General features: G+C 53.1%; 2 protein-coding genes across 7 annotated transcripts in view; one reads left to right on the top strand and one right to left on the bottom strand.

Annotated features, from left to right (window-relative positions):
* Nucleotides 1–13,246, top strand: part of ZFHX2 (zinc finger homeobox 2) — a 32,315-nt gene extending 19,069 nt beyond the window's left edge. For both annotated transcript variants that reach the window (XM_070426717.1, XM_070426709.1), the window contains exons 3-10: nt 146–663; nt 1,412–1,652; nt 3,109–3,183; nt 3,622–3,680; nt 5,277–5,477; nt 5,900–6,026; nt 6,194–9,658; nt 9,918–13,246. In XM_070426717.1, the coding sequence (XP_070282818.1) occupies nt 146–663; nt 1,412–1,652; nt 3,109–3,183; nt 3,622–3,680; nt 5,277–5,477; nt 5,900–6,026; nt 6,194–9,658; nt 9,918–10,897 (5,666 nt within the window). In that variant the 3' untranslated portion in view covers nt 10,898–13,246. The remainder of the gene's footprint in view (nt 1–145; nt 664–1,411; nt 1,653–3,108; nt 3,184–3,621; nt 3,681–5,276; nt 5,478–5,899; nt 6,027–6,193; nt 9,659–9,917) is intronic.
* Nucleotides 1–19,155, bottom strand: part of THTPA (thiamine triphosphatase) — a 45,020-nt gene extending 25,865 nt beyond the window's left edge. Inside the window, exons 1-2 of one of the 5 annotated variants that reach the window (XM_070426763.1) lie at nt 18,954–19,155; nt 18,252–18,430 (exon numbers count right to left, since the gene is read on the bottom strand). In XM_070426763.1, coding sequence (XP_070282864.1) covers nt 18,252–18,321 — 70 coding nt within the window. In that variant the 5' untranslated portion in view covers nt 18,322–18,430; nt 18,954–19,155. Of the gene's footprint in view, nt 1–18,251; nt 18,595–18,953 lie in introns of those variants that run through there. The other 4 variants (XM_070426779.1, XM_070426771.1, XM_070426785.1 and 1 more) reach the window with 4 other exon arrangements.
* Between the last annotated feature and the right edge of the window lie 8,208 nt (nt 19,156–27,363).

Raw genomic sequence — 27,363 nt, 5'->3', positions numbered from 1 at the left:
GCTCTCTCCTAAGGGCCAGCTCCCCGCTTAGGTAACACCTGTGCCCACCGCACTATCCTCATTTACCCACCACCCACATTCCCACAGACCAAACTGACCCTGCTCCATTCCTTCCTTGGGCCACTAACCTGTCTCTGTCCCCCAGCCCCTGGCAGCTTCTCCCCAGACGCCCACCTGCCTCAAAGTCAGCTCCTGGGCTCCTTGTCCGAGGGCCTGCCCACCTCGCCGCCCCCAGATGACAGCCCATCTCTGAAGGTGTTCCGCTGCCTGGTGTGCCAGGCCTTCAGCACAGACAACCTGGAGCTGCTGCTCTACCACTGCAGCATGGGCCGCAGCCTCCCGGAGGCCGAATGGAAGGAGGTGGCCGGTGACACCCACCGCTGCAAGCTCTGCTGCTACGGCACCCAGCTCAAGGCCAACTTCCAACTCCACCTCAAGACCGACAAACATGCTCAGAAGTACCAGCTGGCAGCCCACCTGAGGGAGGGCAGTGGGGCTACGGGCACTCCCTCCCCCATCCCCCTGGGAGATGGGACTCCTTATGGGTCTGTGCCCCCCCTGCACCTGCGCTGCAACATCTGTGACTTTGAGTCCAACAGCAAGGAGAAGATGCAGCTACACGCCCGGGGGGCAGCCCACGAGGAAAACAGCCAGGTCTACAAGGTGAGGGGTAGGAAGGCCTCAGGTGAGGGCAGAGCAGGCGCCTCAGGGAGAGGGAAGTGGAAAGGGATGGGAAAGCCCGAGGTGGCAGAACTGGAGAAAAAGGCATGTATGGCCCAGTCAGCGTGACTCAGTGGTTGAGCATCAAGCTATGAAGCAGGAGATCATGGTTCGATTCCCTGTCAGGCACATGCCCAGGTTGCGGGCTCGATTTCCAGTGGGTTGTGTAGGAGGCAACCAATCAATGATTCTCTCTCATCATAGATATCTCTCTCTCTCTCCCTCTCCCTTCCTCTCTGAAATCAATAAAATTTAAAAAAAATTTTTTTAAAGGCATGTACTATGCACAGGATAATACACTGTTTAGAAAAAAGATGCGGAGAAAGAGGCAAAGGATGGTAGACTTAGTCGAACAAAGTGAATCCAATATTTTACTCCGCTTTTCTGGTGGTTGGGGCTGGAGAGAGGACTCTGTCTCTATTCAGCCCATCTCATCACCAGAAGTTTGAGAAGAGAACCAGATTCCACTCACACACCAGGAGAGCCCAGGATGGGTAGGAGGAAGAGGAGATGGGGGAGAAAAAGCAGTAACACTCAAATGGCCTTAGGAAGGAATAGGGGAGCTCAAGAGGGTGGAAGGGCTGGGTGGGGGTGCTGCTGGTGAGGCTCCCTTGGGGAAGGTAAAGGAGCCCCCGAGATCTGGAGGTATCTGTTCCTTCTGGGCCTGACCTGCCTTTTTCCATTTTTCCAGTTTCTTCTGGAGATGGAGGGGGCAGCGGCAGGGGCAGAGCTGGGACTGTTCCGCTGCCTGCTGTGTGCCTGGGAGACGCCCTCCCGCCTGGCCCTGCTGCAGCACCTGCGAGCACCCGCCCACCGCGATGCCCAGGCCCAGCGGCGCCTGCAGCTGCTACAGAGTGGCCCGGCAGCCGAGGAAGGGCTCTCAGCTCTTCAGAGCATCCTTAGCTTCAGCCATGGGCAGGTCCGGACTCCAGGTGAGGCGGAGGGGATTGAAGGGGTAGGGCTGGGCAGAGAGGGCAGCTGGCATGGAGCTGAGGGCTGATGAGAAAGTGATACAAGGGGGAACAGGTCTGCTCCAGATTTCAGGAACAGTGGGGCTGCCGAGTGAAGGGGGGGACAAGAGGCTGTTGGAGGGAGGAGGCAGAGAAGGGCAGGGACTTTGCTGGGTGGAAAACAGAGAACAACCCTAGCTGGTTTGCTCAGTGGATAGAACATTGGACTGTGGACCAGAGGGTCTCAGGTTCTATAATGGTCAAGGGGGCACGTACCTTGGTTGCAGACTCCTCCCCAGCCTGGGCTCTAGTTAGGGTGTGTGCAGGAGGCAACCAATCAATATGTTTCTCTCACATTGATATTTCTCACTGTCTTCCCTCTTTCCTCTCTCTAAAAATCAATGGAAAAATATCTTCGGGTGAGGATTAAAAAAACAGAGAACAGGAAGAGAGGTGAGGAGGAGTCACCCAGTGGTTCCAAGTACTGACCAGTGTCCTAGCAACGCTGGGTAGGGAGGTGGGCAGGAGCTGGTCAGGAAGGACAGAGGCAGAAAGAAAAGAATGGGGCAGGACATATGGGAAACTGATGGGATCTGTGGGCATGGTCTGAAGGCAGCCTAGGTGGGAAGCCCTTGACAAGCTCCCCAGCCTTTTCCTGTCTCCTAGGAGGTCTTCAGCCTGAAGGCTGGGCTGAGGGTCCCCCAAGGCAGCTCAGTTTGCAGGGTGTAACTGCAGAAACTGGGAAGGGCCCGCCAGGGGGTGCAGGAGAAGGGCATGGAAGGGGCTGTCAGAGGTGAGCACAGCGTCTGTCCAGGATTCACAGAGACCAGTGCTGGGCGAGGCTGGGGCTCGGGCAGCAGGAACCAGGAACAGGCAGCATTGACTGTGCTAATTGAATTGCCAATATGCTGGCTGGAGTTAAGTGCTGGAGGGGCCCAGATCAATAGCTAACGATCCTGGCGCAAGGCTGAATGGAGTTAAGGAACTTTAACACTTTAATTAGGCCGCCACCGAAAATAAATTCCTACACATCTGTCAATTCTTACTTGAGTGGTAATCTCCTCTCCCAGTTAGACCTGCTGCCTCCTGCTCACTACAGCTGCTTCCATGCAGCCTCACCTTCCTTCTTCAGCACCTCTCCCTCTACATTTCTAGGCTCCTTGCTTCCAGGATCACTCATGACAAGGAGCTGAGTTTGGTCCTGTTTCTGTCACCTACTGCTGGACTTATTTGCTTATCTTCGAGTGATAGGGACTGGACTCCCAGGGATGATTTCGTAGGCTCTCCTCCTCTGTATTTCTTTTTTGTCCTCCCCTGCCTGTTGATTCATCCATCCATTTTCTCCCTCATTGCCTGGCTGCTTGTCCTGCTTTCTTTGCCCTATCTCTTCCCTTTCCTGACGCTTCAACCTTATAAGCTGACTCTCCCCTCTACACAGGGAAGGCTCCTGTTGCCCCCTTAGCTGAGCCACCCACCCCTGAGAAAGATGCCCAGAATAAGACAGAACAATTAGGTGAGTTGCTCATCTGGTTAATTTTCCTCCATCCCTTGCCCTCCCCATCCCTAACCCTAATACATTCTGAGATGCTCATGGGACTTTGCAGTATCCACACACCCTGCAAGGCCTGGGATAAAGGAGCCAAAGTGATCCAAAGAAAGGACACAACAGAGGGGAGGGAGGCAGAGCCACAGGAGGCTGGGTGCTTCTGTTCTCTTCGAGGACCCAAACCAGGCCATCCCACTAACCTGGGCTCAGCCCTGCTGAGCCAGCCTCCCCTCGCTGTACTCAGTATAGCTCTGTACGTTTCTGCCCTTTCTACCTTTCCCCAGAGCCCAGCCCCCTACCCTGGAAGCTCTGTGCTACAAATCAGGTCATCTTAAGAGCTGAGGGTCTACGAAGGGAAGAAGGGGGCCTGGGGAGTCTCTTAATCTCCTCTCCTTTCATCTTTAGCTTCTGAAGAGGCAGAGAACAAGACTGGCCCTCCTGGAGACAGTGCCAACCAGACCACGGTCAGAACTGGGGTAACTGGGAAGAGCTGGGGGGGGGGGGGGGGGGGGGAGATCTACTCATGTTCTAAAAGCTGAAATTCTAATCAGCAGCGCTTTACAGAGATATCAGACCAAGGGTAGACCTAATTTTGTCGTGCTTGTGACTTATTTAACTCAAAATACATGATTAAAGAAATCCCACTTGGGCCCAGTTATGGCTGTTCTGGACTAATGGGGCAGAGCTGGCCCCCAGGGGTGGAGCACAGAGGGAGATGACAGGAAGGATGGCAGGAGTTTGAGAGAAAGGTGAAGAGAGAACTGTATTGAGGGCAGGAAAGATTGGAGGTAGGTGGAGGGAGGAGGGGAGGAAAGAAGTGAAGAAACGAAGCAAGGCAAAAACAAAAAACTAGCTGCCGCCGGGCTCTTTATTTCTGTTATGAACAGAAAGGCAACTAGATGTGGATGTTCATCTCCAACGGGAAGCCCTGATCCTGGAGGGAAGTGTCCTGGCACCCCCTCCCTGAGGGTAGAGGCACCAGCCCAGATGATTCATCCAGACAGCAAGCTCTGCAGATCTCTCAGTCTCTGGACCCAGGCCTCTGCCTGACCTAGGCAGGCCCCAGTAGTCTAGCTCTGTGGCCTGGAAGTATTGATTTTGAGTGCCTCACAGCTCTCCAAACTGGAACTGCAATATGCAGTATTTATCATGACTGCCTTCCTTCAAACTGCTGCAGTAATGGCTTATGTCCTCAGCTTCCCCTCCTCCTAACCTGTACTCCCTCAACAGACCTACTCCAGATGTCCGCTCCTAGGCCTAGGTGCATGCAGATGAGCATCCCTTCCTGCTGTGCAGGCCTGGACTGATGGCACAGGGGGCAGGAGAGGGAGTGCGCCAGGGAGACAAATGCAGGCTGGAGATCGGGTACACAGGGGACTCGGGGAAACAGAGGGGCGCCCAGGCTCCCCAGTCCCATCCTCCAGAGGTGTGGGCAAGAAGGCACTAACAGAGTCAAGCCAGAATTTCCTGAGCCACGGAGGGAGCTATGGTTATTGTTTGCATTAAGAAGGGAAGAAAAATAAAAGAAGGAAAAGAAAGTGGGAACTGCTGAGCCTCTGAGGGAGAATGAGCTGACTTCTGAGCAGAGAGGTAGGGAGACACTTAGTTCAGGGACCTTGGGGAGGCACAGTGGGCCAGGACCAGGGAGACTCTGGGTGCAGGAAGTGCCAGAGGGAAGGGGAACCATTTCAGGGAGACGATACAGGCAGTGTAAGGGTGGCTAAGAAAACTAAATCCCAGGGAGGGCGGTACAGGGCCATACTGTCAGCGGGAGAACTGAATAGGGCAGCAGAGACAGGGAAAGCCAGACCAAGGAAAGACAGAGACCAGGATGGAGCACGAGGGCCAAAGAAGGCAAGGTGGGGCCTAGCTTAGGCCTTCGTCCCAGTCCGTGGGAAACCAGGGAGGAGCCAGCTTTCAGGACTGTGGCTGGGTCCACAGTGATGCCTTCCCCTTGGGCTCGCTTCTTTATTGGGAGTGGATATTGTGCAGGAGCGTAAAGGCTGCGTGATGGCAGGTCCCACCCGTCCCTGACACCCCCTCCGCCCATGTGCCCCCAGGTGTACTGCTGTCCATACTGCAGCTTCCTGAGCCCAGAGTCGGAGCAGGTGAGGGCTCATGCACTCTCCCAGCATGCAGTGCAGCCTAAGTACAGGTGCCCGCTGTGCCAGGAGCAGCTGGTGGGCCGGCCTGCCCTGCACTTCCACCTTAGCCACCTTCACAACGTGGTGCCTGAGTGTGTTGAGAAGCTGCTGCTTGTGGTGAGTACAGGTTGGGTGAGGACCCGTCCAGGTAGCCCTGTCAGGCTGGGCAGGAGGGGTCAGAGGGAGGCAGAGGCAGGGGTGCCGGGCAAGTGTGTGTGTTGGGGGGTGGGTGTTGGTGAAGGAAACAGCATTTCACAGATTTGAAGGTGGATTTTAGAGTTGGAGGGAACTGAGTGGAGCTTATCTACTGCCTGACTCTCCTGGGAGGCGGCTAAGCATTTCCTTCACTCACGTTAGGTCCCGAGAAGAGCTGTTCAACAGCAGGCCCGGCCTGCCAGGCCCTCTCCTCTGTGGAAAAAGCAGAAGTTAGGTGGGAGGTCTGTCCAGAGACAAGACTGGAGCCGTGCAAAGGGGCTGGGCATAGGCATAGCAGTAGCCAGAGGGCGAGAAGGAAGTCACTGGGATTTCTTCCATTACAGGCCACAACTGTAGAGATGACCTTTGTGACCAAAGTGCTGCCTGGGCCCTCTCTCAGCCCTCTGGGGGATGGCCCAGTGCCCCTGGCTCCCGGGCCAGAGCCTGCACCCAGCAGAGACCAGGCAGCAGGTAAGGAGGGGGATGGCAAGCCTCCCAAGGTGGCAGGAAAGGGGACCTGGGCTTTACAGACCAAAAAGGTCTGAAGGAACTGAGGCAGGGATCAGTTGCCCTTGATAATGAGTGGGTGGGGTCTGACTTAAAGTTCCCTTCTCATTGCAACCCCTTCTCTCCCTTAGAAGGCCCTCACCCGCCTCCAGAAGCCAGTCCCGGTCCTCTTCCTGAGCCGCCCCTGCCCTCAGCCGAGGCCCTAGACAAGCCCACAGGAAGCCCTGACCAACCCCCCTCTCCAGCCCCCTCTCCAGCCCCTCGACCTGATGCCCAGGCTGAAGAAATGGCTGCTCTGCCCCTCATGGCTGAGGAGGAAGAGGGGACTGCTGGGGAGCCCCGCCCTGCAGAACCAGCCCCAGCGGACTCGCGCCCCGCTCTGACCTATCGGAAGACCACCAACTTTGCACTGGACAAGTTCCTTGACCCTGCCCGGCCCTATAAGTGCACTGTGTGTAAAGAGTCCTTCACACAGAAGAATATCCTCCTGGTCCATTATAACTCTGTCTCCCACCTGCACAAGATGAAGAAAGCTGCCATTGACCCCTCTGGCCCTGCCCGGGGAGAGGCTGGCTCAGCGCCTGCCACCACTGCGGCCACAGACAAGCCCTTTAAGTGCACGGTCTGCCGAGTCTCCTACAACCAGAGCTCCACCCTGGAGATCCACATGCGCTCAGTTCTGCACCAGACTCGCTCACGGGGGGCCAAGACTGATGCCAAGGCTGAGGGGCCAGAGCGTGGGCAAGAAGAGCCCAAAGAAGGCGAGACTGAGGGGGAGGCGGGCACTGAGAAGAAGGGCCCTGACCCCAGCGGCTTCATATCTGGGTTGCCCTTCCTGTCCCCTCCTCCCCCTCCCTTGGACCTGCACCGATTCCCAGCCCCTCTCTTCACCCCGCCGGTCCTGCCCCCCTTCCCTTTGGTGCCCGAATCACTACTTAAGCTCCAGCAGCAACAGTTGCTCCTGCCCTTCTACCTCCATGACCTCAAGGTGGGGCCCAAGCTGGCACTGGCTGGGCCTGCACCCCTGCTGTCCCTGCCAGCTGCCGCCCCTCTGCCCCCACCCCCACCCCCAAAGGCTGAGCTGGCTGAGCGGGAATGGGAGCAGCCCCCCATAGCTGAAGAGGGAACTGAGGCAGGGACGGCCTCACCCCCCGAACCAACACCCAATGAGGCAGCCCACACTGCAGCCAAAGCCCTTCTAGAAAACTTTGGTTTTGAGCTGGTGATTCAGTACAATGAAGGGAAGCAGGCTGTGCCCCCTCCTCCCACCCCACCCCCACCAGAGGCCCTGGGGGGTGGGGAGAAGCTGGCCTGCAGGGCCTGTGGGAAACTCTTCTCTAATATGCTCATCCTCAAGACACACGAGGAGCATGTCCACCGCCGCTTTCTGCCCTTTGAGGCCCTGAGCCGTTATGCTGCTCAGTTTCGAAAGAGCTATGATAGCCTATACCCGCCCCCTGCAGACCCCCCCAAACCTCCTGATGGGTCTCTGGATTCGCGTGCTCCCCAACTGGGTCTGCCCTTCCTGGTGCCAGAGCCCGAGACAGAGGTGGCCCATCCCCCTGAGGAGCAAAGCCGGGCGGGACACTGGGCCCCGGAGGAGGAAGACAACGCCAGAGGGAATCTTCCTCCCCTGCTGCCTGCAGGCCGCCGATTCTCCAGAACCAAGTTCACAGAGTTCCAGACGCAAGCCCTGCAGTCTTTCTTTGAGACCAGTGCCTACCCCAAGGATGGAGAGGTGGAGCGGCTTGCAAGTCTCTTGGGCCTGGCTAGCCGTGTGGTGGTAGTGTGGTTCCAGAATGCCCGCCAGAAAGCACGCAAAAATGCCAGCGAGGGCGGGCCTGTGCCAACCGCCGGAGGCACTGGGGGCGTCTCTGGCTGCAGGCGCTGCCACACCACCTTCTCCTGTGTTTTTGAGTTGGTGCGACACCTTAAGAAATGCTATGATGACCAGCCCCTGGAAGAGGAAGAGGCAGAGAGAGGGGAAGAGGAGGAGGAAGTAGAGGAGGAAGATGCAGAGGAGGAACAGGGCCCAGAACCCCCAAAAGGTCCCAAGGGCCCATCACCAGAACCTCCAGACAGGGAAGAGCTGAGCCAAGCAGAAGCAACAAAGCCAGAAGGCAGAGAGCCTGAAGGGAGGGCTTCTCCCTCACCTGCCCCAGCCCACACCTGTGACCAATGCGCCATGTCTTTCTCCAGCCAGGACCTCCTGACCAGTCACCGCCGACTACATTTCCTGCCATCTGTGCAGCCCGGTGCTGCCTCCCACCTCCTAGATCTACCCTTGCTGGTGTTTGGGGAGCGAAACCCCCTGGTGGCAGGCACTCCACCAGTGCCAGGGCCACCCCTCAAACGGAAGCATGAGGACGGTAGCCTGTCTCCCACGGGCAGTGAAGCAGGGGGTGGAGGGGAAGGTGAGCCCCCCAGGGACAAGCGCCTGCGCACCACCATCCTGCCCGAGCAGCTGGAGATCCTGTACCGCTGGTACATGCAGGACTCCAACCCAACACGCAAGATGCTGGACTGCATCTCCGAGGAGGTGGGGCTCAAAAAGCGGGTGGTGCAGGTCTGGTTCCAGAATACCAGGGCCCGAGAGAGGAAAGGCCAGTTTCGAAGCACCCCTGGGGGAGTGCCCAATCCAGCGGTCAAACCCCCTGTCACACCCACCCCTGCACCCTTCCCCAAGTTCAACCTCTTGTTGGGCAAGGTGGATGATGGGACTGGGAGGGAGGCCCCCAAGAGAGAAGCACCTGCTTTTCCCTACCCCACGGTCACCCCGACTGCAGGGCCCCTGCCTTTCCTGCCTCCTGGGAAAGAGGCCGCCATCCCAACACCAGAGCCACCTCTACCTCTCCCTCCTCCCCTTCCCCCCAGTGAGGATGATGGCCCAGAGGAACCCACAAAAGCTGCTCCAGAGAGTGAGGCTTGCAGTCCATCTGCGGGTGATCTCAGCGATTCGTCTGCTTCCAGCCTGGCCGAACCAGAATCCCCTGGGGCTGGAGGGACCAGTGGGGGACCGGGTGGGGCTGGGGTTCCAGATGGGATGGGGCAGCGGCGCTATAGGACCCAGATGAGCAGCCTGCAGCTGAAGATCATGAAAGCCTGTTATGAAGCCTACCGCACCCCCACCATGCAGGAGTGTGAGGTGCTGGGGGAGGAGATTGGGCTGCCCAAGAGAGTCATCCAAGTCTGGTTCCAGAATGCTCGTGCCAAGGAAAAGAAAGCCAAACTGCAGGGGGCAGCAGCTGGCGGGGCTGGGGGCAGCAGCGAGGGCCCCTCGGGAGCCCAGCGCACTGACTGTCCCTACTGTGATGTCAAGTATGATTTCTATGTCTCCTGCCGAGGCCATCTCTTTTCCCGCCAGCACCTGGCCAAACTCAAGGAGGCGGTCCAAGCCCAGCTGAAGAGTGAAAGCAAGTGCTACGACTTGGTCCCAGCACCTGAGGCATCTCCGGCTCCCAAGGCCCCACCTGCCACCACACCTGCCTCTATGCCCCTGGGGGCTGCCCCAGCCCTGCCTCGCTTGGCCCCGGTCCTCTTGCCCAGCCCAGCTCTGGCCCAGCCCCCCTTGGGCAGCCTAGCTCCTTTCAATTCAGGTGAGTGGAAGGTTGGGAGGAGTTGGAATTCAGAGAGTATTTCCCTCTAATGACATGCCCTTCCTTTTCCTTCTTGACTCTTCCCATCTCCAGTCACCTGTGGTCTTCTTTGCTTCAGGTTCTTGGGGGAAAGGAGGAAGGAAAGGGATCATGGAGGCTAGTTGTGGGAATGGGTAGGTGAGGCTGGAGGTGGCCTATAGCCGGAAAGAGGAGGGGCCAAGAGTTGGCTAATCCTTCATCATTCCTTTCATCTTCCTAGGCCCTGCAGCCTCCTCGGGCCTCCTTGGCCTCGCCACTTCGGTTCTGCCTGCTACCACAATGGTCCAGACTGCTGGCCCAGGCTGCCCCTTACCTCAGAGATCTGTGCCCGACCAAACCAACACCTCCACGGCAGGCACCACTGACCCTGCCCCAGGCCCGCCTACTGAGCCCTCTGGGGATAAGGTCTCTGGTGAGCGAAAACCAATTGCAGCCCCCACCAACTCCTCCACTGATGCCCTCAAGAACCTCAAAGCATTGAAGGCCACTGTCCCAGCCCTGTTGGGGGGGCAGTTCCTGCCCTTCCCACTGCCCCCTGCAGGAGGAGCCACACCACCGGCTGTCTTTGGCCCCCAGTTACAGGGAGCCTACTTCCAACAGCTTTATGGCATGAAGAAGGGGCTATTTCCAATGAACCCCGTGATACCTCAGACCCTCATCGGACTACTCCCCAATGCCCTCCTCCAGGCACCACCCCAGCCCCCTGAGTCCACAGCCACAGCACCTCCAAAGCCTCCTGACCTGCCCGCTCCAGGGGAGGGGGAGACCGGGGAGGCGGACGAGCTGCTGACAGGCAGCCCTGGCATCTCCACCGTGGACGTGACCCACCGCTACCTGTGCCGCCAGTGCAAGATGGCATTTGACGGGGAAGCTCTAGCCACTGCTCATCAGAGATCCTTCTGCTTCTTTGGGCGGGGTCCTGGGGGTTCCATGCCCCCCCCACTTCGGGTGCCCATCTGCACTTACCACTGCCTGGCATGTGAGGTGCTGCTGAGTGGGCGTGAAGCCCTGGCCTCCCACCTGCGCTCCTCGGCCCACAGGCGAAAGGCGGCCCCAGCCCCAGGGGGCCCACCCATCATCGTCACCAACGCCGCCACTGCTGCCACCGCTGCCGTGGCTTTTGCCAAAGAGGAAGCAAGATTACCTCACACGGACTCCAACCCAAAAACTACTACTACCTCTACACTTCTAGCTTTATAAACAGATAAAAGATAAACCAAGATCTGGGAGCGGGAGGGCCTCAGGGCTCCCTCTCTCACCCCAAGGGGTGTTTGGTGGGAGCTCAAATCCCTCACCCCAACCTTTAGTTCGCCCACCTCCTGGGAATCTCAATTCCCACCCTCAGTGGGCTTCACACACCCACTTCTAGCAGAGTCCTGCCTCCTCCCCTGCCCAGACACACGCCTCCACTCCTTGCCCTGTGACTTCACAGACATCCTCATCTTGTCACCCTTACCATTCACTCATGTCTGCTCTGCTCAGCATACACAGAATCTGTCCTTGATCTATCTTCCTACAACTTTTTCCCCACTGAATTCCCAGTCACACCCCAGCTCCTATAAACACACACATGAGTACATGTTCTCCCATGCTGTTCCACTGACTGAGAAAACACCAAAAAGAAGAAGAAAAAGAAGAAAGATGAAAAAGATGAAAGAAAAAGGAAATCCCAAGACAGAGAAGGGGGAAGGAAAATAAACTATCACTTCCCCTCCTTCCTGCCCCCTTGTCTAGAGCGCCATCTGCTCAAAAACTTTCCAAATACCCAGTTGCTCCCAATGTTGGAGCCTGGGATGGGCAGGGAGCCCACAAAACTAACCAAACTTTAGGTTGGCGGGGAGAAGTGCTCCCAGCTCACTCTCCTCACATCCCTCCTAACCTCCTTGTCTGGCAGGGGAGCCCCTGTGGCCTGGACTCTAGGGGAAGCTGCCACCAGGGATCCCTCTGCCAACCCCCACCCTGCACCCTGAGAACTGCAGTAACTTATTCTCAAAGGCTTTAAACACAGAGATCCTCTCAGCAGCCGTGGGCCTGCCCCTTGTCCCAGCCCTGCCATGTGGGGGTCCAGCCTCTGGGACCGGCGCTGCCCACCAACGGCAAATCCAAAGTTCTTTAAAAAACAAAACAAAAACTGAAACACACACACAACCAAAAAAGAGAGAGCGCACACATGTGCACAGGAGTGGGAGATGGAGAGGAATGAACTAAAAAGAAACAAACTTGGAAAATACAGAAAAAAAAGAAAAAAAAAACCCTGAAAACTCTCCCATCAAACAAGTGGTTTTTTCCTGTTTGTGTCGCCTCCCCCCATTTTAAGGGTTTCTTTAAAGCACCTCATCTTTGGAAGGTCATATGGCTTTAAGTCCTTGCATGGGTATGGTGACCCTGGGGACAAAGTAGTGCAGCTTTGCCCTGGTCATGTGGGGTTGGGGCGCTGGAGATGGGGAGACACATCCTTGCCCCTGAACTGAGTATTTGTCAGGAGAGGTAACATCCGCCATCCCCAGATGTGGGTCAGAAAAGCCGGCGCTGCCAAAAATATCTTGGTAGTGTCAGGAAGAAAGCGGTGGACGGGCAGTTGATTTCTGAGTCTTGGGTATGCTTCCTTTTCATGTAGCTAATCACCATTTCTCATTCACAACTTTCAGAAACCCCTACTCCTTTCCCCCTCCCTAGTGGCCCTTTCATATTTTGGTCACTTCTTAAACCTCCTTGCCTTTGGGGACCCTTGTTCCCCATCTGTATTCTTCCCCCTTGTATGCCCTGGCACCTGTTCCCTTCAGCCCAGCCCCTCCAGTAAGCAGCACCTGCTGGGAGCACCCCCAAAGGAGTCAGGGTCTGTGAGCCCCATGGGGGCCAGAGCATGATTGCAGGGTGATGGGTGGGCAAGGAGATGACTAAAGCACAGGTGAATCTCTGATAGGGTGATATTACCAAGAGGAATGAGCTGGGACAGGTTCCCCCAACTCTATCCCAGTTTTCTCTGTAGTCATCAGGTGGTAAGTGCAGCAACCCCAAAGCCCAGCTAAAGTGAAATAGGGTGGAGAAGCAGGTATTTTATTTTAGCACAGAAAAGCCCCCAAAGCTTTCCCAGTCCTACAGATTGTGTCTCCTACTACCCTTGCCCCTAAGAACTCCCCTTGCGAGGGAGCCTGCTTCCAGACTCTCCTTCCGGCTTCCTCCACTCCCATTCTCTGTTTCAGATGCACACACATTCAGCCAGCCCTGTATTTGGATTTCCCAGTCTGTCCACTCTGTGGAGATGTCAATACCGAACCAGTGGCTTATATGCAGAAAAGATGGAAGGGGAGAGGAGGAAGGAAAATGGCTGTCCCTAGTCCCTGTCCCCTTCATTTCTCAAAAGCTCCAATGCTAACCAACCAGGGTGGGGTGGAATTAGTTATTCTGACGATGCCAAAAATGCCAGTTATAAATGCAGGCAGGAGGACAGAATTGGCCTACTGTGGTCTTGCTCTTGCTGCCCTTCTTTCACCTCTCAACATCTCGCATCCTTCCCTTCCTCCCTATCCCTTTTCTCTCTCGTGTTGAAATTCTGTGTATAAAACTATTTTCTTAGCAGCATGTGTATGAAGAAAGAAACTTTTTCACTCTTTGCTTTCTGGGAATGTGACTTATATATAAAAGTTGAAAACAAACCAAAAGAATTTTTTGAAGAATAGGAAGAAAAGAGGAAACATTTTAAAGAAAACCTTGGCAAGACCTGGCATGGGATGATGAGAGTTGTGCTGGCGTGCACATTAGAGATTTGCAGCCAGCATAGCTTGGCTTTAGTTAGAACCAGGAATGTGTTCACCAGGAGTTAATATAGCCAGAAATCCCTCCTCCTCTGGCCCCCCAACATCACCTTTTACGCCCAGATACCCTGGCCTGGAGATACCAGGGACACTCCCAATTGTAGACAAGAGCAGCTGTCCTTACCAGGAACAGTAACTTGGGGGACAAGAGCCTGGCTGCCTCTGCTGACTTGGGTCAATCATGCTTCTGGAGGGTACACCACTCCACGTTTCCAGTGGCTGGAAGCATTCCCCCACCCCTTTCTCAGACCAGGAGGCCTCAGCACTCCCACTCCAGAGATGCGCAGTGAGCAATTCTGATGGACAGAAGGCTGAGTGAGCACAGCCCTACGCAGAATGCTAGAAGTGAACACCTGGGCCAAATCGTGTTGCTTCTGTGCAGTAGGAAACCCAACTCAAGCTCCTGACACAGCAGCACCTATTTTGTAGATAATGCCACGGCCCTAAAGTGAGCCTAAATTGGTTCCTGAGATTGGTCTTCCACGGCTTGTGGCATAAACCTAGGGTTTTTGACATCGTGGGTCCTAAAACATCAAACTTCTGGTCCACTCTACTTACTGCCAGAGTCAGTTCCAGAAGACGGGGTGGACATGATCTTGGCTGTCTTTGCTCTAAATCAGTCTGGGTAGGGATGGCTTAAGGTGCCCAACTCTCAAGTGGGAACAAAATCAAAGTCTGTCTACAGAAGAATATGAAAATCTGAAGCCTTAGTGGCCAAATGGGGCAGAGTCTGCAATAAGACCACAAACAGACACCTGTTCCCCGACTCTCTAGCCCCTGAGTGGACTTATGAAGCATGCACAAGAACGAAAAAAGCCAATTATTCCAGGCACAATAGCACCTACCTCCTTACTTCCTTGTATTTGTTCCTTAACCACTTTCAGGGCTTATAGACCCAATCACTGATTCCCCAAATCGTCACCATCCTGATCTGCTTTAAGAGACATTCACTCAGGCAATCACTCAGTCACCCCTGTGTAATATTCACACCTGAAGCACAGAGCTCTGTGTATGTCACTGCACCAATAAAACAAGCAAGCACACCCTCAGGAACAGCAGCAGAACCGTGTACAGAGAGCTGCAGGGATACCCACAAATGTAGCAAGTATAGGGCACAAGGGACATGTCCCAGACCCATCACCAACACTCCCCTAAGTAGAAACACCCCCCAATACATATTAATTTTCTTCACACAACAATAGGTAGGAAAAGCTTATACACAAGGAAGTGTAACGTGCCAGGAAAAGTAACCAAGTGCTGAACATTAATCCATGGGGCAAGGACCTTACATTCCTTTGAAGTGTGACACTAGGGAGGGAAGGGAAGTAGAAATCAAGAGGAAACTTTGGGGAAAACTTACATGCAACACCGGTGTGAACTGGGCCAGGTGCCGGGGAGCATTTCTCTCCAGGTTGTGGTGGGGAGCTCAAACCACCAGTGGGGAGCAATAGTGAGAAACTTATAAGCCAGGAGGATGACATTTCTAGAAGACTGAGTAAGGAAGAAATGCCCCCAATACCAAGAAAGCTCTTGCTACAACAAGGGTATAGACTCCGCCCTAGCTGGTTTGGCTCAGTGGATAGAGCGTCTGCCTGCACACTGAAGGTTCCCAGGTTTGATTCCGGCCAAAGGCACATGCCTGGGTTTCGGGCTCAGTCCCCAGTAGGGGCGTGCAGGAGGCAACTGATCAATGTTCTCTCTCCATCATTGATGTTTCTATCTCTCCCTCTTCCTTCCTCTCTGAAATCAATAAAAAATATATTAAAGAAAAGAAAGGCATAGACCCAGCCTCAGGGTCTATAGCATTACAGCTTGGATACATTATGAAAAGATTCAGATGAAAGAGGACATGGGTAGAAGACCTAGATTACGCTCATCAAGTTTTCAGAAAGATGGGGAGTGATCCCCAGGGAACACCTACCTCCCAGGGAGAGACTAACTTTATGGGAAGAACATATACGTGGTATGTATTCTCCATAAAGATGACCCAGAAAGCCTTCCACATAAATGACAGGGGTAAATGGCAATATTCCTTGTCAGTGAGCCTGGTGTTTCTTGGCTCCCCAGCCATGGAGAGGTTACCTGGCTTGAAGCTAGTGGGGAAGCATATGATTATCAGTGGACCAGAAAGAAGGTGAAGGGGAAAGGTGACCCGATATTGACTCATAATCCTTCCCAACCAAACACACATTCCTACACAAACAAAGGCTAAAACACCAGAACAAGTACCCAGCAGGCGCTGAGACTGCCCCACATCTACTGCCCCTCCCTGAGACCAAACCTGCACCATGTCTTCTCCACTGGAAGTATCTGCACTGTGCTCACTCCTGGACAGTCCACCAACTGCTCAAACGACAGTATCATCTACAACTTGCCGAGTATCGGCAGCAGGCTAGGCCCAGCCTATGCTCACTTACTTCTGAGACCGGGACCCTGACCTGCCTTGAGAGAGAAGTGTAACCAGGACCCATCCTGTACCGAGCCATAGAATCCACACCAAGCTGACCAGATCCCAGAGAGCAGCTTCCTGATAACTCCTCACCAGTAGTCCTTAGTGGTGAGGTTTTAGAAACACACAATAGCCAACCACCAGAATCTGGGGTGAGGGGAAGAGGACATTTTGAAAGAGTTCCATAAGGGAGTCTTCTGTGATAATTACTGTCAATGGGAACCATAGTTCTCACAGGTTAAATCTGCCTGATTTGACCTCACAATCACCCCTTTCCTCCTGCTGCCCCACTTAAAACACACATCCCACAGCACATATATATTACATATGTGATGACATAAAGACACGACTATGGTTGGGGAGGAAGAAGAAAGATGCAAAAGGCATAACTCCAGACTAGATCAACTGTCCCACAAGGTGACTGACATCGCTTTGAATAGTGTTTCTCGGCATTTCGGCCCCCTGTGCCGTGGTCACTTGAGTGCTTGTTTAAAATGCACATTCCAGGACCACGCCCACCGAATCAGAAACTCCTGAAGGGACTCTGTACTCTCTGGAATTTGAGAAACACTAATTTAGACTACTCAGCCCCATACACATCTTTGACCTGCCCCCAACTCTCCAGGACCCAGGGCCCAGCCCTGCTACACCAGGGGCTGTCACCCAGGGGCTGAGCATCACCTGAAATGATCTTCTTCACTGTCCTGACATCAGCCCGACCTCCAATATTTTGGAAATCTGACAGTGTCTTCTGCTTATGTTGGCTGTTCTTGAGCAGGAGAAAAGTTACAACCATTGTCCACTCATTCCCTTGGCTGAGCGCTTCACTGTGTCCCCTCTGCTATGGAAACTCCTTGCTTCTTCTGAAGTTTCATTCCACTTCCAGAGATGCTGAAAGCAGAACTCCCCCAGCTCCAAGTAGCTCAGCCCAGCACAAACAATGGCTTTACTTCTCTCTGGGCAGGTCCTATCCCTCATCAGAGCCACCTAACATCACCCAGAGCCAATTCTACCCAAACAGCTTCTGAGTCACTGCCCACAGTCTCTGGCTACCCAGGAAGCAAGGAAAATCCAACTGCTAGAAGTTCTTCCAGGTGAAGGCCCATGGTCCAGTTTTGTGGGACTGCGGCTGGCACTGCCTCTGGAGGCCTAAGTCTGGTCTGAGTGACCAGAGGCTGGGGACTCTGTCCCGGGCCTTCCTCTCTACCAGGGCTCATTGCTGATCCACGTTCTCCCTTCCAGGGGTGGATTTCAAAGATACAGACATTTATCCAACTCTAATTGGGATTCCATTGAGAAATTCCTAAACACAAAATCTCCTTGAACAGTTTTTCTGCAAGGACAAATCCGAGGTGCCTGCATGTCTAGACCCAGAGCACCTCTCCGTCTTTCTAGGACTGTTATGAATATGGGCCTTTGAGAAAGGGAGAAAGAACTGGTCCATCTCAACCACAGCTCAGCCAATTACAAGGCACAGGGCAGAACGAAATCCGTGCAGGAACAAACCACTTCACACCCAATAGCGAGGCCTGCGGGTCTCTCCTTTCTACTTCCCTTCCACTCTCTTCTGGCACCATCTCTGTGAAAACAGCTGGCTGGCCTCTCTCCAGGATGTTCATTTCGCTCTCCTAGGATTTTCTCCTATCCTTGCTGACCAAAAATGTAGAGCCCACTGGCCTGGAGCCTTGGGTATGGCTCTCACCTATGCCCTAGTCCCTCTGTGCTCCAGCTTCTGTTGGAATAGCTGCTTAAACCGAGTGTGCCACCATCTAAATCCCTTTCTTGGGGCTGTGAGGGTAGGTAGGAGACGGCTGCCTAGTTGGAGGAAGGCGGAGTTGGGATGGGCTAGAGAGTGCTGATTCAGCCCCCTGATGGGGCATCAGCCTCTGATGCCAATCCCCAGCAGAGCTCCACCCCACGCCTGGCAGTGCTGCCCCCTCTTTCACTGCCACCAAGTGGCGGTCATGAGCATGTTTGGTGGCTTTGGGTTTGCCGCAGTGCCAGGATCTGAGACACTGTTCACGTGCCAGTGCAGCACTGCCAAGCGTGGCAGCATCTAGTTGGTTGGGTGCCAAGCAATAAGACTCAGGTGGCGACAGGGTGATGAAAGAGAGGTCGAGTAGAGGGAGGGGGAGGAGAGAAAGGCCCCAGGGAGAAAATCAGACACCTCACTTGTTAGAGTGGAGAGTCCAAATGGGATCCGCAGAAAGGTGCCCTTCCCATTCTAGACCCCAGTTCAGCAAGCAAGCCCTTCCCTCCCCACCACGCCCGCACAGTAACATATACAGACCAGGCACGAGGGTCTGGCCATCTTCAGCAGGAACTGGCTGGGGGCCAGGCAGGACTGCCAGCTTCTCCATCCTTCTTCCTTGGGGTCTTGGCAATGGCGTACTTCCTCCTTTGTGTCCTCATGCCTCTCTCCTTCTGTCGCCCCACTCCCCATGCCTAAGAGGGATTGGGAAGGAGGTCCTGGCAGAAAAAAGTCTGTTCTCCCAAATAACTCACACACACGCATACACACACACACACACGCACACGCACACGCACGTACACACAACTCGCCTCCTCCCTTCTCACTTCTGGCACAACTCTCTCAACCAGGTTGGCAAGAGGCACTGCCACCCTCCCCCATTCCTCACACTGCCAGAGCCTATGCCAGGCTCCTTGGGCAGTGCCAGCATCCACCCACCTCACACCCAGGTCCCCCTGCCTCTCCTTAGTGCTCTGACAAAGGGCCAGACTGCCAACCCCATTGGGCTCTCCCTGGGGAGCTGTGGCACAGTCCCTCTCCTGGCTCTTAGATGCTTTCTTGGCACTTCCCTGGCTTCTCTCCACCACTTTACTTTCCCAGCCTAGAAGAGGACTAACTACCCCACAGTCCAACCGTTTCTCAGAGCTGAGCGGTAAAGGAACAGCAACACCAGCCAATATCCCTGCCCCTCCTCTCCACCTCCTGGGGCCCATTTCCACTGTCCCAGCTCAAGGCACCAACCTGATGGATGTGATGCCAATGGCTCCCGGGTACCAGCCTTCCTCCCAGAGCACCAGGACTCCTGCCGCTGCTCCTCCCTACTCGCCTCCTTCCATCTCCTCGGGCACAAGGGTGGCAGCTGTAATGCCAATGCCTATAAGCAGGCAGCATGAAGCAGCTCATGTTTCCTCTTCTGCCCTCCCAGGCCCCACACCTCTCCCCTCCTTCCACTCCATCCCTCTGTCCTTCTGGTTGGACACTAGGTTGGCAACCGCAGTGTCAACCCCCACCCATGCCCAGGAGGCTCACATACAGCACGCACTTATGCATACATGTACATGCGCGCACACACAGGCACACACACACGGCCCCATGAGTGCCAGGCAGCGGTGGCAGACACACAGCAATGCATAGTGACTGGTATACCCGAGGAGTCACCCAGATTCAGCACCTGATCCAACACCCATTTGAGATTGGGTGGGTAGGCGGGCGGGCAGGCGGGCGGAGGGGCGATGGAGGCAGACGATGGCCCTAGGTTGGCAGCCGATGGAGCCCGGAGAATGGAGGGAACAGATGCTCTTTGCCCAGCCTCCCTCCCTCTCTCTCTGAGATCAGTGCCAAGCTGGGGGGATGGGGAGAGGGGAGGATGGGGGAAGGGTGGCATTTGGAAAGCTGGCAGGCGGGGGTAGGTGGGTCCGCCCAGGCTGGGCAGTGCCGGCACTGGCTGCCGCCTCTCCACTCTGCCATCTGTCTCGCTTCTCTCCCCACCCCTTTTCTCTCTCTTTCTCTCTCTCCTTCATCCACAGCAAAACGAAAGAGGAAAGCAGGGTCCTCATTCAGCACACCCCCAACCTCTACCAGACCCCCTCTCCTCCTTCCCACAACTCACCACACCATACCACCACCAAGCCATCTGTGCTCTCTCCTCCTGGCTCAGTCACCTTCTTTCATTCGCCTTTGCCCTCACACCAAAATGGGTGCAGTATTTTTTAAAAATATATACATATATATTTTAAAAAGCAACTTAAAAGAAAAACTCTTTTCTTTGGGGATGTCCTATCCTTCTGCGTTTGGGTCCTCGGTGCCAATGTCTGTGGCAGGCAGTGAGGGGACCCTGTCCTCAGCTGGTGCCCATGAATCCCATGCCAGGGAGGAGGGGTGGCTGGGGTGGGGTGGGGGTGGGGTGGGGTATCGGGAGAGCGCTCTTCTCTCTGCGCCTGTGGTGGCTTCTTTTTTTTCCTCCTCTTCCACTTCCGGAGCAGATTCAAATAGATCTAGAGCCTCCCCACCCCCAGTTCCCAGGGCCCCTGTGCCCTTCTCTCCCCGCTTTTGATTTTATTCCTCGATCACTTTTTCCTCTGTGTGTGTGTGTGTGTGTGTGTGTGCGCGCGCGTGCCTGTGTTTGCATCCATGGCGGTGGGCACCGTGCCAGCCACCGCACAGCCATCTGCGATGCCTTCTGCAGTCCGCTATTTCTCCCTGCCACCTCCAGCCCCCAACTCCCCTGCACCCCAGCTCCCCACCCCCAGTCCCCAATCATTAATTAGCTACTGAATTAATTAAATCGAGAATGCTAATTAACATTCCTAAAGGGCAGGCTGCCAGGTTTGGGGGGGGGGGTGGCGCACATAGAGGGTATGTAAAGAGGGGATTGGGATGGGGGAGGAGGGAGAGCCTGTCTGCTGAGGAGAAGAGGAAGAGATGGAAAGAACCCAAAAGAATGAAAGAGAAAGACGTGTCAAGGCAGGGGCATGGAAAAGGGTAAAAACTGCCTGAGTCCAAATGAGTGGAACCCAGCCTTTCCCGCCCAAAGAAGATACAGCCAATTCCTCCTGCCCAAGTTCACCTCCCTCCTGGCCCCACCTGGAAAAGGATACATTCGTAGGGTGGGGAGCTCTGGCAGCTTTTTTCCTGTCTCTCATAGAAAACAACCCCGAGCCAGAGAGACAGCAGCTAATCTCCATCAATCCAGCCACAGTGACTCTCAGCCCAGGTCACAAGAGAAGGGTCCGGCTCAGAGAAGCCCATTGCCTGGCCCGTCGCTCCCCCTTTGCCAAGGTGAAGAGGGCATTCTGTGAGCATCTGCTGCAGAGAGACACGGGGGATCGACATGGGGAACCATGACAGGTATCAATTCAATAAGGACTCAATAACAATTAGTAGAAAATCACTGACAAGGCCTGCGGCTGCCCAGGAAGGCGGTGAGTAAAGAAGTCTGCCTCTGGGACTCCAGAGTAGGAGAAGTGGACACTCCTACCTCAGCTGGAAGGCCAAGAACTTCAGGAAAAGTGAGTTGTTGTTTTCAAGAAAGTGAGGTGCCAGTAGAGTAAAACTTATTTTGGGAGGTGCCCTATGAAACACGCTTCTGATGAGATGCTCCTCAGAAAAATGGATCCCACGATCAAATTAATTTGGGAAATACTGTGTATTCCATCTCTTGAGTTTCAAAATGCGTATTGGTGAGAAGTGTTGTAAAAAAAGAAAGAAAACCTTAAGTGTGTTTAACCCACTGATTCTCAAAGTCATTGGGCCACGGAACCCTCATTTTTTAAATTTCTAATTTAATTAATTCTATTCCCACAGGAGCAGTGTTCTGCTATGAGGAAAGCTCTCCTGAGTGATCAGGGTGGTTCTGGCCTGGAAGCTGGCAGACAGAGGAGCTGGCCCCAGGTCAGCTGAATCTAATGCTTCATGAGCAAAGGGACAGCACCAGGCCCTGGTCTTCTGACCGTAATGCAGGAAGGCACCAAACCAGCTCCTGGTGGGGAAACCAGACCTGTGCTTAGAAACACAGACCTACACTTTCAGAGCTGGAAAGAGACCTTGGCAACCACCAATTTTACAGTAGAAGCAACTGAGACTCAGAGCGGCGAAGGGATTTGTCCAAGGACACAGAGCCACAGATGACAGCACTGACATTAGGACCAAGACTTCCTGACCTCTAGCCCAGCTCTGTTTCTCTATTTTCTGTTATTAAAACTCCAGGACATGCCGAAACCAGTTTGGCTCAGGGGATAGAGCGTCGGCCTGCGGACTGAAAGGTCCCAGGTTTGATTCCGGTCAAGGGCATGTACCTGGGTTGCGGGCACATCCCCAGTGGGAGATGTGCAGGAGGCGGCTGATCGATGTTTCTCTCCCATCGATGTTTCTAACTCTCTATCTCTCTCCCTTCCTCTCTGTAAAAAATCAATAAAATATATTTAAAAAAAACAAACAAAAAAAAACCTCCAGGACAAAGCCAGCATGGGATTTATCAGTTACACTGGCTCTTAAAGAGCCTTATGGAGACCCCTTTCCCTCTGCTGACTAAGGCTGGGCCTTGCCTTTTCCATTTCCTGCCCTTTGCCTCCACCACCTTTGGAAGCCTGAGGCATCGACCTGCCTCTGGAGAGTCTATTCTGTACTCCCGGTGGGTGTGCGTAGAGAAGGGGGCAGGAGTTTCACAAAATCTCCCCAAGTGTCCCTGATATCTGGATTCAGAACTTCAGTTCTAATGCAGCTCCGCTCTCTCTTCTAGGATGACCCTGCCCCCAGTATATATCATTGCTATCAACCCAGACTTGTACTCCCATTACAACCTCAACCCATTCTGTTCAGGGAACTCCAAATTCCTCATGGGCCAACTCCGCTGATTTCTAGACTTTCCCTTTCCTATCCTCTTTTTGGCATCTGGAATCTGGAGTGCCTGAGCCCGCTTAACTGCTCCATCAGAATCCTCAAGAGGATAGGCTTGTAGGCACAGGTGACTCACAAGAGTGAGATTGGAGAGCTAGCCTCAGAGACCTGCCAGGCCCCAGCCTCCCTGAGCTGCTAAACATCCATTTTCCTGCCACAGCCTGAGGCCATCTTTTCTCCCGATGCCATTCGGAGAGCTGGAGAACAATGGAGATAGGTGGAGTCTAGCTCATTTCAAAGGTTAAAGAACATTATTCAATTGCTTTTGCTTTCTGGATCCTACTGTGTGAACCTACACCACTTCACACCCACAATCCCAGTACACAAACCCGCCACAACTTCACAAGAATGATGACTCTTCACAAGATAATTGGCCACACCATTTAAAAGAGAGAATAGTTTTGCCCTCGCTGGTTTGGCTCAGTAGATAGAGCATCAGCCTGCAGACTGAAGGGTCCTGGGGTCTATTCTGGTCAAGAGCACATGCCTGGGTTGCGGGCTTAATAGCCCAGTGTGGGGTGTGCAGGAGGCAGCCAATCAATGATTCTCTCTCATCGATGTTTCTATCTCTCTCTCTCTCTCCCTTCCCTCTCTGAAATTACATATATCTATAATGCCTAAGCGACCATTACAACCGGTCAACCAGTAGCTATGACATGCACTGACCACCAGGGGGCAGGCACTCAATGCAGGAGCTGCCCCCTGGTAGTCAGTGCACTCCCATAGCCAACCTCCCCTGGCCCACCAGCCCCAATTGGCCCCCAATTGCCAGCCAGGCAGAGGGATCCCACCTGTGCATGAATTCATGCACCGGGCCTCTAGTAAGTATAAAGAGAATAGTTTTGAAATACAATATTGATTTGCCAAAGAGCTCCACATCCAAATTTCTGGGAATGATGAGGTCCCCCAGAACTCTACACGTCTATAAATGCCCCAGGACCCCATCTCCCCTTCTCTCCATGTTCCTGATGGGACAGCCCTATGGCATTGGGATGGCAGAGCCACTTCAGAGTGGAACCCTGCTGGCCACTCCTCTGGCTGAGGAACCATCTGACAGACGGGGGCAAAGTGGAGTCAGCTATCCAACCAGAGAGTAAGAGGTAACACCTGGATATTCTCACAGGACACAGAAATAAAGCATTTTAGAGCTGCTTTTATCCTTGGGCGACACCTTTGTTAAATTATCCCCTCTCAGTGGTCAGTAAGAGAGGCCAAAGTCCAGATTAACAGGGTCATGGATTCCAACCCAGTTAACTTTCCCTTGTAGAGCCCCTTTCTCTCTCCAACACCCAGGCCCTGAGCTGCTGTCAGTAGCAGAGGCCCTCCAGAGCGGCAATATAAATGATGATGATTCTATTATCAAATAACATTGCCAAGCCTGGCCGGCTCCCCACAATGGTGGCAGCAGAGGCGAGCTACAAAATCCAATATTGATAAACTGTATATTGTCTTCTAGAATCATCACTCTGCCTGACAGCCACTCTCTAAGGCTCCCATCATTAGCAGCAAAGAAGAGGGAGAGACTGGTTAGTAATGGCCCCGGGGGTGGGACTAGGCAGAGAGAAAGCCAAAGGCAGCCAGGAACCCTGGGGGAAGATGGAAAGTCCTCCATGCCCACCACTTCCACCCCCCTACTGCCCCCCCACCCCCACCCCAACCTGATTCAGGCTGTGCCTTCTGAGGGTTAGTCTCAAACAAACTGCCCAGAAAAATCTAACACCATTGAGCAGGAAAGGGACCTGCAGTCTGGTCCCATCTCTGCCATATCTTTCAGCGTGGAATCCATTTCCCTGAATTTCTGATAAAAAGAAGAGAATGTGCCTTCCAGCGCCAACCTTCTCTGATTATGTACCTCAGCCCGTCTTCTAAGGCTACTGTCAGATTTCCTTAAGGCCCTGAACACTAAAAGAAGTAGGGTCATGGCAATAAGTTTTCTAGGAGAATGGTTTAAGGCCTTGAGCCTGACTAAAGGTACACAGCCTGCTCCCCTCGCCAGGGCCTTTGTGCTATGTGTTCTCTGGGCAGGTGCACATTTTCCCAGAGAGCTGTATGGCCAGGCCCCTGCCCTCCTCCTGCTCTGTTCTCAGGAGGCCGACCCAACCTCCCTATTTAATACTGATACTGCCCCCACCTAGCCCCTTTATACTGCTCTAATCTTTTTTAAAAATATATTTTTATTTATTTCAGAGAGGAAGGGAGAGGGAGAAAGAGATAGAAACATCAATGATGAGACAGAATCATTGATTGGCTGCCTTCTGCATCGGGATTGAGCCCACAACCCGGGCATGTGCCCTGACCGGGAATTGAACCGTGACGTCCTGGTTCATGGGTCGATGCTCAAACACTGAGCCACGCTGGCTGGGCATACCCTGCTCTACTCTTTCCTGAACATGCCATTCAGGAAAACCAGATGTTTGTGTGGAATATTTTCTTCCATTACACGAATTACCTACTAACATACAGGGAGAGATGGGTCATCACTTCCGTGGTCTCTCTACCTTCTGGCAACATGGCTGGTGAATGCCCCACATCCTCTTCCGTCTCCATCACAGCCTCGAGAACATGCCATTCAAGGAGAACCAGATGTCTATGTGGAATACTGTCTGCTGAATCCAAGCAGCTTCCTGACTTCCCTTCAGTGAGGTTGCTTAGCCTTCCTCGGCCAACTTTGGTCCCCTGCTGCAGGCTATTCGAGACTAAAAAAACAACTAAAGCCATGATTCTCCAACTTACGTAAGCATGAGAATAGCCTGATAAGCTTTTACAATGCTTATTCCCAGGCCGCCTTCCAGAGACTGATTCAACAGGGCAGGGGAAGGACCAGAACTATGCCTCTGAATAACTCTCTCCACTCCTCAAGGAGATTGCACTGGTTAGGCCACACCTTGAGGAACTTTGGTGCAGACACAGTGAGGTGACTTATTAAGTGAGCCTATTGCTGTCTCTTCTCTGAATCTACCTATCCAGTGGCTCTGCCCAGGATTAGGACCAGAAGGAATGGACTTTCCAATGGGCTTGTCATTTTCTTTTCCACCAGAAGTGAAAAAATTAAAACAGCACTGGAGAAACACGGACAGAAAGCAAGGAAGTGGAGGGCAATGGTGAAGAGCTAAGATGAAGTCCAGCTCATATCCCAGAGTGTCTTGATGCTATACCTTATATTTTTGACAGCCTCTGTAGAAATTAAGTTTAAATATGTCATCTTAAAATGTAAACAGATATAAATGAGCATGTCTAGAATAATGTAAGCATCTCTTTCTACCCATTTTATATGAAGAAATTCAGCATGTATCAGGGGAGTAGCCTGGGACTGCTCAGCTGGAGTGCTTTCAAGTGCCAGGCCCAATACAGACTCTTGCCCTGACAGGCTCTAATTAACAGAATTGATAGGGAATCAATATGCCAACCTCTAAGGACACCACCCCTTGAGGCAACTCTGTCTGTCCAGGAAGGGCAACTACTAAGCAGATGTTCCCAAAGGGATGACACAATGACTATCAGTTGAACCCCAGCACAGAAACTCCTGGATTCTCTAAGATAAAGGCCTAGGAGAATGGAAACAAGTAATGAGCAAGAAGGGATATCCTGTCTGTCCCAGGGTCATAAGAGCAGCTTGCTAGAGGCAAGCATTATTCTTACCCATTCCACAGGTAGGAAAGAGTTGAGTTACTCTTTAATTTGCTAGGTCAAATCCCAGGACTACGGGTTGAAAAAAAGCCCTGGGCTCTCTCTACCTCTACTAGGTTAACCTCATAATCATTAGTTATTTGGAAGTCTCCCAAAGCTAACTATCTTTCCTACAACAACAACAATGGTAATAGCGACCAACATTTACTCAGCACTTCCTCTATATCAGGCACTATATTAACTCATCTGATTTAACAACTGTGTGAGATAGGGACTATTATTAAACCCATTTTATGGATGGAGAAACTGAGGCAAGAAGTGGTTAACTACTGAGAAGAGCAACTGGAGTAACAACCAAGCAGACTGGGTTCCAGAGCCCATTCTATTAACTGCCTTGCAGTGATTCTGGGCCTAGAGATGGGATGGGAGTTGACCTCAGGTGACAGATTTAAAACTAGGTATGAGTGTCCTGAATCCCAAAGGAACTCGAGTCCCTTACCACAAAACCAAGAGCAGAAAAGAATTCTATAGTCAGTAGGGCTCACACTAACTCTCGGTCAGGGGAACTTTTAGGCTCTCTATCTAAGTTGTTCCCTAGTATCCTATTCTAAAAGCTCAGAATCTGGAATACTTCTAGTCCAGTGGCTCTCACGCTTATATATCCCATTATCATTCAACTAACAGGCACCTATTCTATGCCAGGAACTGTGCTACGCCTGCAAAAGAGCAACAGTGAGCACAGGAACCATGAGCAGACTGTTGCTGCACAACATAAAAGTATAAGGCAAAGATATGCAGGTGACAGATCTGGAAGGGCCTTCTCCATAAACCACTGTAGGAAATGTGAACATTACTCTGAAGGCCATCAGGAGCAACTAAAGGATTTCAAGCAGGGGAAGGATGGTAAGATTTGTGCTTCAGGGAGATTACTTTGGTGGCTCATTGGAGGCTAGATTTGAATGGGGATGAAACCTAAGGGGGTTTCAGGAGGTTGTGGCTGGTTGAGGTTAGAAACAGAAGAAAAACAGTGGTAATAGGAAAGGGAAGTAATATCAGCTTTCCTTAACTGATGCTATGTAGGGGTGAATGGAGAAAAAATCCAGAATAATGGTCAGCTTTGGCACTTGGA

This window comes from Myotis yumanensis, unplaced genomic scaffold, assembly GCF_028538775.1.
Source record: "Myotis yumanensis isolate MYYU_CA2020_CCGP unplaced genomic scaffold, mMyoYum1.0.hap1 SCAF_1, whole genome shotgun sequence".
Taxonomy (NCBI): Eukaryota; Metazoa; Chordata; class Mammalia; order Chiroptera; family Vespertilionidae; genus Myotis; species Myotis yumanensis.
This window is presented reverse-complemented; position numbering and strand designations above follow the sequence as displayed.